The 14,075-nt window shown below is 38.3% G+C and overlaps 1 protein-coding gene and 1 pseudogene across 3 annotated transcripts in view; both read left to right on the top strand.

The window, feature by feature from the left end:
* The window catches only part of SORL1 (sortilin related receptor 1), a 153,128-nt gene that overhangs the window by 42,314 nt on the left and 96,739 nt on the right, over window positions 1-14,075 (top strand). For all 3 annotated transcript variants that reach the window (XM_011383581.2, XM_011383582.2, XM_011383583.2), the window contains exons 7-9: window positions 1,974-2,075; window positions 3,122-3,291; window positions 13,054-13,246. In XM_011383581.2, the coding sequence (XP_011381883.1) occupies window positions 1,974-2,075; window positions 3,122-3,291; window positions 13,054-13,246 (465 nt within the window). The remainder of the gene's footprint in view (window positions 1-1,973; window positions 2,076-3,121; window positions 3,292-13,053; window positions 13,247-14,075) is intronic.
* Window positions 1,208-1,326, top strand: LOC111733128 (annotated as a pseudogene).

The raw sequence follows: 14,075 nt of genomic DNA, 5'->3' as shown, positions 1-14,075 counted from the left end.
TATACATTCTCAATTCTCAGGCCTCCCAGCAGCACTCATTATGAACATTTAACTCATGATCAGTCTGGGGGTCATTAAGAAAAATGACTTCTTTTTAAGGTATAACCACAGTAAGAAGTAGTAAAAAAATATAAAACATAAAAGTATGTGTTTCATTGATATCTATGTATTTGTATATATTCATGAGAATTCACATAGATTGACTTAAACTATCATCTGACTTTTGTACATAGCTACAAAATTTTATTGACTTAAGGAGGACTTTTGGAATTTATAAATATTTTAATGGAAACCATTTTCTCATTCAGGTAAAACGTTTTACATTTTTAATAAGTTCATCATTTCCTACAGTCCCATACTAAGTACAAGCTATTAACATGGTTTTTAGGGTGCCATTTTGCAATAGCAGTCTTCTATACTTCTCTATCTTGCTTCTTTAAAACAAACTACTTTTAACCATTTGTTCAGTTGTGGTTTGAATACACACACACACACACACACACACACACACACACACATAAACTGCTCAAACAAATCAAAAATAACTTCATGTTCATCAGCTTGCAGTTCATATAGTATTTATTGGGCATGCATGAGCACAGAGTATTCAGTTGTTATTTTATAGTTAAGAGAAATTGATACATTCTTTACTCCATAGGAATTCAAAATCTATAATAAATAGTAGCAACATAACCAAGGATAAAGGAAGCCCTTCTGGATAGGGATCTCAGCATTCTAATGCATATAATAGTCATGTGTGTGATTATGTCTACATGAGGGTGTGCCTCCCTCTTAGAAGTGCAAAACTACATAGCGCCTTTATAGTGCTTCTTATTCTTTTTTGAATCATCGATCCTTTTGAGAATCTGGTAAAAGATATAGACCCTTCCTAGCACAATGAGTGCATCTACACAAAAATATTGCATATATATTTACAGGGTTCCTGGACCCTTTAAACCCTCCATACAGAAGCCCTAATCCAAATTAGCTTTTGCAGATGAATAAAATGAGACCTCGAGAGATTCATTGATTTCCTCTTAATCTAGTGCTTTTATATACATTTTTAAGATTTCAGCCATGGTTTAATATCTCTGAAATGCAATGTGATATGGTCAACATTATGTGGAATACTCTGTACTCAACCAAAGAAAACATATTCTAGCAAAAGACCTTAATTAATGAGAATTATTAAAAGATTGAAAATTTAGTCTATGGCCATGCTACCCTGAACAAGCCTGATCCCGTCTGATCTCAAAAGCTAAGCAGGGTCGAGCCTGGTTAGTACTTGAATGGGAGATCACCTAGGAAGACCAGACACTGTAGGCATAAAAAATTAAAAAAATAAGGGATTGTAAGCTGACAAGGTCCTTACAGTCTGTGAGGTCAACCAACGGTTGTCTCGCCTAAAAAAAATAAAAAAAATAAAAAAAAAAAGGAAAAAAGAAAAATTGAATCAATGAAAATTCTCTCAACTCGGTGCACATAAAAGCCTTGTAACTCCAGTGTCCTTATAATATGAAAAAAGGAGTAGAAAGAAATGAGAATATGTTTTGTGTGCATGGCGTTGTAGCTGATCTCACCCTGTGTTGGTTTTAGGGCTGTTGACTCTGCTCCACCTTCCAAAAGGTCTCTTCAGCTTCGTCATACAGTCTTTTTCTTTTCACTCTCTGCTTAAGCTTTGGCAGCCTCCAACCTCCTACCTACGCCCAAGTTCTTGAATCATACATACCATTGTCCTTCCTCCTCATCTAACATCCAGGGAGTATTTAGAATCTATTGCAGACTGGGTATCTAAGATAAAGCAGTACAGCCCAAACTGTCCTGTGACAGCAGATGTTCCAAATTGTGCATTGGCAGTCATATTCTATTTTGTTTTTAGAAGAATCAGAGGGGTTTGACTTTTCCATTTCCTTTTTCACTTATTTTGTGTGGCTGTAATGTGGCACAATTGATTTTTTTCTCTTCCTTGGCAGCATCTCTTGGGCAGTCAACATCCACCTTCCGTGCAGCTTTGGGTTTCTTTTGGCCGAAAGCCCATGCGAGCAGCCCAGTTTGTCACAAGACATCCTATTAATGTGAGTGGGGTTCGCTTGGGGGTGGGACGAGGTGTCAGTGTACCCATTGCAGAGGTCAAGAAAAGGGTGTTGTGGGACTGTCCTGGGTGAATATTTGACTACATTCCCTGAAGTCCCTTTCCAGATAGGTCTCTAGAGAGAGAGCCATTATGCTTTGGGCATCTTGGTCTGTTTTTTTCCCTCATCATTGTTTGAAGTAGAACTGAATGGGAGCCTTAATTTGCTTTAAGTGGAGTAGGATTGACAGAGAGGTTTAGAGGCAGAGTCACTGGACCCAGTGTGCTGGTACTGAAGGGCTAGGAGTTAGTGACAACAGCAGTTGTTTAAGTATCTGCTGTGTTGCTCACAGATGGCTAGGTTTGTAAAAGGTGTAGGATTTGGGTCCTACCTTTTTCATACAGGTAGGTTGGAGAGACTGAGAACTAAGCAGAGGAAGAACCATATGTAGTCACATTCAGTCTGTGTTATAACTTAGAGATTGATGAGAAAGATCAGTGTGGGCTGGAGTCATCAAAGAAGTGGCCACAGGGAGGAGGTGGCATTTGAAACCTTTGACGCTAGTGGTTGGTATGGTGGAAGTTTAGTAGCTCAGAGGAGTATATGATAGAAAACACTCTTGTCAGTTCTTTGCTTTCTATGGGTTCCACCTTCCTTTAGTCACCTTGGAAAATAAAAAGGAAAGGAAATGCACGTTAATCTATACTGTACTTTGTACTAATGATAGGTCTTATGGGAAAAAAAAATAGGAGATTTTATTAACTAAAAAGAGGTTTTTCGGTCATTTATGGAGTTCAGTGGCCTATTCTTATTTCGTGTCCCATTTTCCAATAGAGGGCCTACCTAGTTCCAGCTGTAGAGCCCCCTCAGGTTCTCCAAAGGGAAATCCAGCTAGGCTTCTTTGCCAAGACTGGGGAGCTTTCTGTGGGTTTCAGGCCCACATTTGTCACTGAGACTTTGGGACGACATCGCTTTAGTATATATAGGGAAAGCCAAGAGGACGTATGCTTTTTTTGACCTAATGTATTTTTTGATTTTTGATTCCAAAGGAATATTACATCGCAGATGCCTCTGAGGACCAGGTATTTGTGTGTGTCAATCATGGTAACAACCGCACCAACTTACACATCTCAGAGGCAGAGGGGCTGAAGTTCTCCTTGTCCTTGGAGAACATACTCTATTATAGCCCAGGAGGGGCTGGCAGTGACACCCTGGTGAGGTAAGGCGTGCAGGGGTTCCCCACGGCTTCCCCAGATGAACATGACCATTGACCTCAAGTGGTGGTTTTTAGCAATAGCTGTACATTTAGACTCACTGGGGTGTTTTTAGAAACCTCACACCTGGCTCATGTTCTTGGAGATGACAGTTTAACTGGTTTGGGGTGTGGCTGGTGTGTGAGGATTTTAAAAAGCTCCCTAGGTGATTTTTATGTGATAACAAAGCTGAGCACTGACATTTAGAGTTTCAGATGCTCTGTCAACCTCTCTCTTTGGTTCCTTTCATTTAGTCATCTGGTTTTTGTGCAAGGTATTGTTCTGTGGGTATCTGTGGAAAGATACCAATGTCATTGATACTTTATCAGTAAATCGCATGCTTGGAATTGTTCTATAATGGGCATTCTCTAGGCTGTGGAACAGTCTGGGGTTTGGGAGAGATCAATGCCATGAATTTGTGGGTGGTACTGTGGTCCATCAGTGCCACCAGTTCACTTATTCTTATTTGTTGTGTGACAAACCAGGTGTCTGTGATTAGGATCACTCTTTGCTCTTGTAAAGAGCCGTCTGGTGAAGCTGACTGGTCTTTAGTGAGGTCTGGCTCTAAGGCCATGACCACTGGTTCATAGGGCATGTAACTACTATCTACTGTCTCTCCTCATGCTGGCAGTTCATTTAGTCATCAGTTCATTCAGCGAGTATGCTGCTGCTCTATGCCAGACCTTGTTCCAGGTACAGCAATAAAATAATTTATACAGCAATGAAAAATCAGAATAAAGTCTCTGTTCCATGGAACTTTTGTTCTAATTAAGGGAAGACAGAATATAAACAAATATGTAATCTGCCTGGTCATGGTGAGTGCCAAAGAAAGTAAGAGGACAGGGGTTTATGAAGGTGTTGTTTTATATCAGCTGATCGTGGAAAGCTGCTCCAGGAGGGTCACATTAGAGCAGGAGCCTGACTTTCACGAGGGAAGGAGCCAGGCAGATACCCGGGGCAGGTTGAGGGAACAGCAGGCACAGTGACCCTAATGTGGGACTTTGTTGGTTTATTTTAGGAACAATGAGGCCAGGATGGATCAAACAGTTGAAGGAGGGGAGAGAGAATCCAAAAGACAGGATCCAAGAGAGCAGGGCTCAGATTATATAGGGCCTTTAAGGGCATGGAAAAAAATTTGTTTTTCTTCTAAGTGGGATGGAGGCATTTATCCAGAAGATGGACATCATTTTATTTAACCTATTACATTTTTTACCATTTAAAAAATTGTGAATTGCATTATATAAAGTGCATACAACATATATGGATAGTGTTATAAATAATTTTAAGGGAACGCCCATGGACTTACCTTTTAAAAAAGCTTTCCTTGATGCTGTGTGGAAATTATACCCGTCGAGGGGACAAAAATGGATGCCAGGAGACTAGCTGGGAAAGAGTTGCAGAAATCCAGGCCTTGTATATTCTTGCCTCCTTTGTCATAGATTAATGACCATATAGTCATTGGTTTGTTTCTAGTCTCTATTTTTGTTCCATCAATCTATGTGTCTGTTTTTATGCCAGTACAATGCTGTTTTTATTGGTATGGCCTTGTAGTATAGTTTGATATCAGGGAGCATATTCTGATTTTGTTTTTCTTTCTCAAGATTGCTTTGGCTCTTCAGGTCTTTTATGGTCCCATATAAGTTTTAGGATTATTTGTTCTAGTTCTGTGAAAAATGCCATTGGTATTTTGATAGGGATTACATCGAATGTGTAGATTGCTTTGGGTAGTATGGACATTTTAACAATGTTAGTTCCTCTTATCCATGAGCACAGTATATGCTTCCATTTATTTGTATCTTCTTCAGTTTTTTTCTTCAGTGTCTTATAATTTTCTGAGTACAGGTCTTTTACATTGTTGGTTAAATTTATTCCTAGGTATTTTGTATTTTTTTATTCTATTGTAAATGAGGTTGTTTTCTTAACTTCTCTTTCTGACATTTCATTATTGGCAACCAATTTCCAAATATTAATTTTGTGTCCTGCTACTTTACTGGATAGATTTATTATTTCTAATAGTTTTTATTGGATTCTTTAGGGTTCTCTATATATAGTATCATGTCATCTGCAAATAGTGACAGTTTTACTTTTTCCTTTCCAGTCTGGATGCCTTTTATTTCTCTTTCTTGTCTGATTGCTGCGGCTAGAACTTGCAATATTATCTTGAATAGAAGTGGTAAAAGTATACATGCTTGTCTGTTCTTGATTTTAAGGAAAACGATTGTAGCTTTTCACTGTTGAGTATAATGTTCACTGTGGGTTTGTCATATATGGCCTTTATTATGTTGAGGTATGTTTCCTTTATTCCCACTTTGCTGAGAGTTTTTATTATAAATTGATGCTGGATTTTTTCAAGTGCTTTTTTTGCATCTATTGATAATGATCATGTTTTTTATCCTTCATTTTGTTTATGTGGTTAATTGATTTGTGGATGTTAAATCAACCTTGTGTCTGAGGAATAAATCACACTTGATTATGGTGTATGATCTTTTTAATGTATTGCTGAATTCAGTTTGCTAATATTTTATTGAGGATTTTTGCATCAATGTTTATTAGAGATATTGATCTATAATTTTTGTGAGTGAGTGTGTGTGTGTGTGTGTGTGTGTGTGTGTGTGTGTGTGAGTGTGTGATATCTTTGTGTGGTTTTAGAATCAGGGTAATGCTAGCCTTGTAAAATGAACTTGGGAACCTTCCCTCCTATTTAATTTTTAAGAATGGTTTGAGAAAGATAAGTGTCAATTTTTCTTTGAATATTTGGTAAAATTCACCTGTGGAGCCCTCCGGTCTACCACTTTTGTTTGTTGGAGTTTTTAGATTACTGATTTGATTTTGTTCCATAGTAATCAGTTTGTTCAGATTTTCTGTTTCTTCATCATTCAGTCTCATAAGATTGTATGTTTTTTAGGAATTTAACTTTTTATTTCAGGTTGTCCAATTTCTTGACATATAATTGTTAATAGTATTTTCTTATAATCCTTTCTATTTCTGTGGTGTCAGTTGTCAGTTCTTCTCTTTCATTACTAATTATAATTATTTGGATCTTCACTCTTTTTTTCTTGATGAATCTGGTTAAAAGTTTATTAATTTTCTCTTTTCAAAGAACCAGTTCTTGGTTTCTTTGATTTTTTTTATTGTTTTTTAGACTATTTCATTTATTTCTGCTCTGACCTTTATTATTTTCTTCCATCTACTCACTTTGAGCTTTGTTTCTCTTTTTTCTAGTTTGTTTAGGTATAAAGTTAGATTGTTTATTTGAAATTTTTCTTGTTTCTTGAGATAGGCTTATCTTGCTATTAATTTCCTTCTTAGAACTCCTTTTGCTGTGTTCCATAGATTTGGGGTCATTGTATTTTTATTTCGTTTGTCTCAAGTATCTTTTGATTTCTTCTTCGATATTGTTAACCAACTTACTGTTTAGTGGCATATTATTTAGCCTTCATGTATTCATATGTTTTTCACTTTTCTTCTTGTAATTGATTTCTGTTTTTATACCATTGTGATTGGTGAAGATACTTGATATAATTTCAGATTTCTTAAATTTACTGAGACTTGTTTTGTGGCCTAACATGTGCTCTATCCTAGAAAATGTTTCGTGTACACTTGAAAATAATGTATATTTTCTTGCTTTTGGGTGACGTGTTCTAAAAATTTCAATCAAATCAAATCCACCTGATCTAATGTGTCATTTAAAGTTTCAGTTTTCTTGTTGATTTTCTGTCAGGATAATTTATCCATTGATCTCAATGGGAAGTTAAAATCCCCTACTGTGACTATATTTTTGTCAGTCTCTCCCTTCATATCCATCAATATTTGCTTTTATATTTAGGTTCTCCTAAATTGGATATGTAAATGTTTACAAGGGTTATATCCTTTTGTTGGATTGATCCCTTTATCATTATGAAATGTCCATTTTGTCTCTTGTTATAGCCTTTGTTTTAAAGTCTATTTTGTCTGATGTAAGTATGCTACCCCATCTTTTTTGTTTGTTTGTCTGTTTCCTTTTGCATGACCTATCTTTTTTTCATCCTTTTACTTTCAGTTTCTGAGTGTCTTTTGATCTGAAGTGAGTCTCTTGTAGACAGCATACGTAAGGGTCTTGTTTTCTTATCCATTCAGCCACCTTATGTCTTTTGATTGAAGCATTTAATCCATTTACATTGAAAGTAATTATTGATAGGTTTGTAGTTATTTCTTCTCTATTATTCATATTTTTGATATTTTTTTCTTCTTCTCAAAGAAGTCCCTCTAACATTTCTTGAAATACTGGTTTCGTGGCGATGAACTCCTTTAGCTTTTTCTTGTCTGAGAAGCTTTTAATCTCTCTTTTGATTCTTAATGATAGTCTTGCTGAGTAGAGTAATCTTGGTTGTAGGTCCTACCTTTTTATTACTTTGAATATTTTGTGAGAATTCCTGCTTGCCTGCAATGTTTCTGTGGAGAAATCAGCTAACAATCTTATTGGTACTCTGTTGTACATAACTAACTGCTTTTCTCTTGCTGATTTTGAGATTCTCTCCTTTTACCTTTGGTTTTTCATTATAATGTGTCTTGGTGTGGGCCTCTTTGGGTTCATCTTGTTTGGGACTCTCTGGGCTTCCTGGACTGGTATATTTATTTCCTATGCCAGGTTAGGGTAGTTTTCAGTCATTATTTCTTCAAATAGGTTTTTAATCCTTTGCTCTTTCTCTTCTCCTTCTGGTACCTCAATGATATGAATGTTAGTAAACTATATTGTTCCAGAGGTCCCTTAAACTGTCCTTATTTTTTTTTCTTTAAATTTTTTTTTCTCTGTTCTATTTGAGTGTTTTATGCTACTTTGTCTTCCAGATCATTGAATTGATTCCCTGCTTTACTTAGTCTACTGTTGATTCCATCTAATGTATTCTTCATTTCTATCTAGTTCTTTTTTTATGGTTTCTATCTCTTTGTCAAAGTTCTCACTGAGTTCAACTACTCTTTTCCTAGATGCATTGAGAATCCTTATGAACAGTGTTTTGAACTCTGTATTTGGTAGATTCCTTGCCTTTATTTTATTTAGCTCTTTTTATGGAGTTTTGTCCTGTTTTTCCATTTGGAACATGTATTCGTGTCTCCTCATTTTGTGTGCCTCTCTGTGTTTGTTTGTATGTATTAGGTAGAGCTGCTGTGTCTCCTAGTCTTGGCAGAGCAGCCTGAGTAGTAGGTGTCTAGTGGGGTCCAGTGTCTCAGTCTCCCTGGCCACTTGAGCTGGGTGTTCCAGGGATGTCACTTGTATCGGTTATGTATGCCCTCCTGTTGTACTTGAGCTTTGATTGACGTTGGCACATCAGTGGGTGGGATTGACCCTCAGGCTGACTGAAAACTGCTCTTGACTACAGCAGACAAGCTGTTGTGCAGGGGCTGCCCTTCCAAAATGGAATTCCATTTAGCTGGACTCTGGTGCCTGACAAGTTTTCCCTTTGATTTGTCATTTGTGGAGCTAATTAGATGGTGATCTGGTGTGGCCAGAAGCCAGCCACTGGATGTGTTGGTTTCGAGGTCTCTTGGTAGGGGCTATGGTATAGGCCCAGGTCAGCCACTGCCCATCTTTAGCTTAGGACTACTTGGTAGGAATTACAAAGTGATCTGTGGCTCATAGCTGCCTGTGCTGGGCTTGCAGGTGCCTGGGAGAGGCTGTGCTGTGTGACAAGTTTGGCTGTCACTAGTGCCAGGCTTGGGGCCCCTTAGTAATAGGTACAGGGTTTGCTGAGTCCAGTCACTGCTTGTTTGGAGTTTGTGGAACTTTGAGAAATTTTAGGAAAGTCCACAGCATTATCTGAGGCTGGCTGCTGGTAAGGAATAGCTGCTGAAAGAGGTTTGGGCAGGTGCACAAACTGGGTGGGGCAGGGTCTCAAGGAATCACCATGTTTTTGGTTGGGCTTGCTTATCATGGTTGATAGAGACTCAGATTTGGCACCCACTCATCTGTGCTTGCTGACTGTGTTGGAGGGAGGGCTCGACAAAGGAACAATGGTGTCTGTGAGCACCTCAGTCCTAGAGAGAGTTGCCCCTCCAGCCCTTCCCCTGAAGCCAGACAATTCAGTTCCTCCCAGTACATCCCTGGTGCTTTTTTGGGTTTCTGTCCCTTTACTGGTGCTTAAGGTGAGTTTTTGTGAGTGAGTGACCATACTCAGACCCTTTAAGAGGGCACCTGGGCTTCCAGCAGCCCTCTGTCTCAACTGGACAGGTTCCCTGCTAATTTTCACAGCCAGATGTTGTGGGAAATCCTCTTCCTGGAACTGATGCTCTGGGCTAGGGAGGCTAGTATGGGGCTGGGACCCCTCTCTTCTCAAGGGGGACCTCCACAGCCAAGATATTCCTCCTGATTCTTACCCACCACTTGGGTATGGCTCAGCCCATTTCGTGTCTCTGCCCCTCCTACTGATATCGACATGGCTTCTTTATATTTAGTTAGAGGAATTTTGTTCAGCTGGTCTTCAGGTGGTTTTCAATTATGGTTGTTCTGAAATTTAGTTGTAATTTTGATGATTGTGGGCAGAGGTTAACACAGTGTTTTCCTGCTCTGCCGTCTTGACTGGAAGTTCATCTTTTATTCCTTACGTTTTTCCCCCCAGTATAGACTGACAGGTTATTTATTATTTCATGTGTTATAATGTGTTATAAACCATTCTTGCCACGATTCAGACTCAATTGTTCTAGTGTGGTCAGTGGCATCGCCTTTGGTCTGGTTCCTGTGGCTTTTTTTTTTTTTTTTTAAATTGTGGCGGTGAAATTAGCATAATTAAAAACTTGACCATTTTAAAGTGAACAACTCAGTGGCATTTAGTACATTCACAATGTTGTGTAACCACTAACTTTATCTAATTCCAAATATTTTGATTTCCCCAAAATAAAACCCCTTACCCATTAAGCAGTTTCTCCCTGCCATCCCCTCTGTCCAGCCCTTAGCAATCACCAGAATGCTTTCTGTCTCTGTGGATTTTCTTTTTCAAGATCTCTCATATAAATAGCATCACACCACAATGTGTGACCTTTGTGTCAGTCTTCTTTTACTTTACATAGTATTTTCAAGGTTGATCTATATGTAGCAAATTTAAGTATTTCATATATATATATATGGTAACATTGGTTAACAAAATCCAGTAAGTTTCAGGTGTACAATTTAAAAGTAAGGCATGTGTGTGTGTGTGCGTGTGTGTGTGTGTTGTGTATATAACATTGTGTGTTTGATATGTTTTTATGAGTGAGTATTATCTTTACTTTTTTCGTAATTAAAATCGTGAATCATTATCCGTCAGGACTCTCACTGACTGTTTATTTTTCACTTTGAGAGTGTCTGCCTGTGGTATGGATAGATGACAGCTTGACAAAGGTTTCTTTGACTTCCACATTTGTGAGATATTTCGGATGAATATGTTATGATAGGGCAGAGCAGTAGCCAGAAGCTGCAAAGACTGGCTCCTTACTTATGGCCCCTCACACATATAGATGGCCCTTTATACAGTCACAAAAGTCCCTCCCACCCTGCCTGAACATAGGGCCCAGTTAGGCAATTGAAAATAGATTTACGTCAAGACCAACATCCTACTCAGCCTTTTTATTTTTTCGGATTTTATCTCAGAACCAGAGTTGTTCAGATCTGCTCATTTGAGTGACCTTTTGTCATCGGCATCTCCATTTCGGCAAGATGAAATGGGATAAGGGTGAATTAACAGATTACATGGGCAGGCTGGTTTTTAAAAAATAAAACCTTTGCGATATTTGAAATGAGCTGTTCTTTGAACTCAATAGGAAAGTGTAGTACCCAGGAACTGGTTCTAACTTACTTAGAAAACTGGAGAAAGAATTCTTAATAGGGGGTGGCCCTGGCATCAGTGAGATATGCCAAGTAGAAGTCTTGTGGAAAGTAGTGTCTGGATAGAGGAACAGCTTTAATGATGAGGGAACTGTCAGGCCTGTTGGGCCATCCTGAGGAGGGTCTGTTAGTTTGTCCAGGAATTGCTAAGAGGGCTCTGATTCTGCACTTACTGTGACCTGAGAGGATCCGATGAGCTACCTGGCTAGGCTTGACCCAGGGGACCCTGGGAAGCAGGAGAGCAGTGCTGTAGTGAGAGTCAGTGAGAAAAATGGAAGAAAATGGATTCCCAGCGAGAGTACTTAGGATGGGGTGAATTGTAGTGCAAGTCAAATGGGGAGATGACAGGGTGGGCTGGGAACTGGTGGCAGAGGAGTGCGTGAGGTATAGAGGACAAGTTTCTGCTTGGAACTAAAAGAAAAATCTCTATGGAAATGACCAGGAGAAAGAAACAATGCTTGTTGAAATGAGAGAAACTCAGACCTCTCAGGTATATGAAAGAAGCCAGAAAACCTGAGGATAGCAGACTTCATGCTGGTAGAATCTAAAGCAGTACAGCTGATATAAATAGAGCAGGGGGATAATAGACCTTGGGCTGATTACTAAGGAAGTGACTTAAAAATAACTAAAATAGACCTAAGGAGACCACGTGTCAGAATGTGTGGTCTAAAATCCCAGTGTTTTATTTAGAGTTTTGTTCATCTCTCAGTCTGAAGTAGCTTTGTCAGTGCTTTGTGAGTGCTGCTCCTTTTCCTTTTCTGTATCAGAGCTTGTAGGGTGCATCTGTCTGAGGTTACAGAGCAGCCATCCAGCTCAAGATTTGTATGGCAGATAATAGAAAAAAGCAGTTCCTTGCTTTTTAAACAAAGCCCAGTGATTCAGAACCCTCTAAATAAAGGGCACCCTTCCAGTTTTAAAAGCCATGTGTGAACTGCAGTTACCATTTCTCGGAGATGCGTTATATTTGTGATATATGTACCATTTTAGTACAGGACTACTTTCCAGTGAAATTTTAGTATTCTAACATAGTAGTTAAGGCCCGGAGGGCCTTATGCTCTGCTTCACTGTTAACAGGTATAATCTCAAGTTTATAGAACCATCCTTGCTGTGTGCATTGCTTCTCTGGGAAGGAATTCTGTTCCGCTTTCTGACAGAAACTCTATGAGCTTCTGTCTGATCAGGGTGTTATATAATTAGTTATAAGTGCCTGTACAGTGGCTGATTAACCCTTAGCTATATTCCTACAGATTGGGTTAAATTGTAAGCTCTAGCACTATTGTTAGTGTCCGCGAAGTCTGGCTTATCATTTGCTGTTTGTCAAGACTCACTAGAGGATTTTGGGTCACTCTCAATAGTGAAGAAATATACTCTTAACATCAACTTTTGTGTGTTATAGTCATGATTCTGAACCTCTGGTGAGGAATTATTGATCAGAAAGGCATCTTGGTCCTCAAAGTAAAAAAACACATTAAAAAAAAAGATTATTTAATCATAACATGGAATGAAGTACTGATACATGCTACAACATGGATGAACTTTGAAAACAGTATGCTAAATGAAAGTATCCATAAAAAGGGCCACATATTGTATGATTCCATTTATATGAGGTATCCAGAATAGGCAAATCTAGAGATAGAAAACTTGTTAGTGGTTGCCAGGGCCTGGGATGGGAAGGAGAAACAGGGAATGACTGCCAGTGAGTATAGGGTTTCCTTCAGGGATGATGAAAATATCCTGGAACTAGATAGTGATGATGGTTACACAACATTGTGAATGTACTTAGTGCCACTGAATTGCGTATTTTAAAATGGTTAAATTTTGTGTTATTTACAATAAAAACATACCAAACAAATACCAATTCCTTTTTCATAGCTGTTTCTTTTCTTTATTGTAGGTATTTTGCAAATGAACCATTTGCTGACTTCCACCGCGTAGAAGGATTACAAGGAGTCTACATTGCTACTTTGATTAATGGCTCCATGAATGAAGAGAACATGAGAACAGTCATCACCTTTGACAAAGGGGGGACCTGGGAATTTCTTCAGGCTCCAGCCTTCACGGGATATGGAGAAAAAATAAGTTGTGAGGTATACTTTAATCTTATTTGTTTTTTTTTTGACAAACTTTTATCTGTAGTTCTACCCTTACAGTTCCCAAACTCTGTACCAAGGTACACTGGTGCCATAGCGAACTCACAGGGGCACCATGGACATTTTAAACTTTTTAGAGAAACACTGTGGTACTTGACATCTGTTTGTCCCCATGTGAATTACTATCTTGAGTTAGTTCAGTTTCACCATTAGTTCATGGGATATTTCTTTTGATGACATCATATCTTTGTGAAGCTGAATTTTCAGCAGTTGATGTGATAGAAAGCAAGTGAGAAAATGAGAGTGGAACAGGTGCCATAGGTGTTTAAAAAAATAAAAATTTTTCTCTGAATATAATTTAGAACTTTAACAACTTTCTCTTTCTATGGCTTTATTTGAAAAGTTAACGATACTAAAATGTATTATTTGGTTCCATTAAGTGTTCCCATATACTAAGCAGCTTCTTTATTTTTCCCTCACAAGAACAGTCTATGGATTGTGGTCCCTGGCTTTATATCGTATACCACACCTCCATTTTCATTTCACCTAAGGTAAATAGGATATGTAAAGTAGGTGGGCAGAAAGAACTCAGAAAAAAACAAGCAGTACTGATTTTTGGAGAAACTATAACATTTTAGTGAGACAATTACCGGGTGTTTAGGATGATTGAATTTTATTTGCCCATAGTTGAATATGTTGACCTCCTAAATGCTGTATCTGTTGCCCTTGGGAAATTTTTCCTGGAAACTCTTGCTCTAGAATGTACTTGATTTCTTGTTCGATTTGACACCAAGTCTTGACTTACCATATCAGATCTGACTTTTGA

This window comes from Pteropus vampyrus, unplaced genomic scaffold, assembly GCF_000151845.1.
Source record: "Pteropus vampyrus isolate Shadow unplaced genomic scaffold, Pvam_2.0 Scaffold528, whole genome shotgun sequence".
Taxonomy (NCBI): domain Eukaryota; kingdom Metazoa; phylum Chordata; class Mammalia; order Chiroptera; family Pteropodidae; genus Pteropus; species Pteropus vampyrus.
The sequence above is the reverse complement of the archived record's forward strand: the minus strand, read 5'-3'. Positions and strand labels throughout refer to the sequence as shown.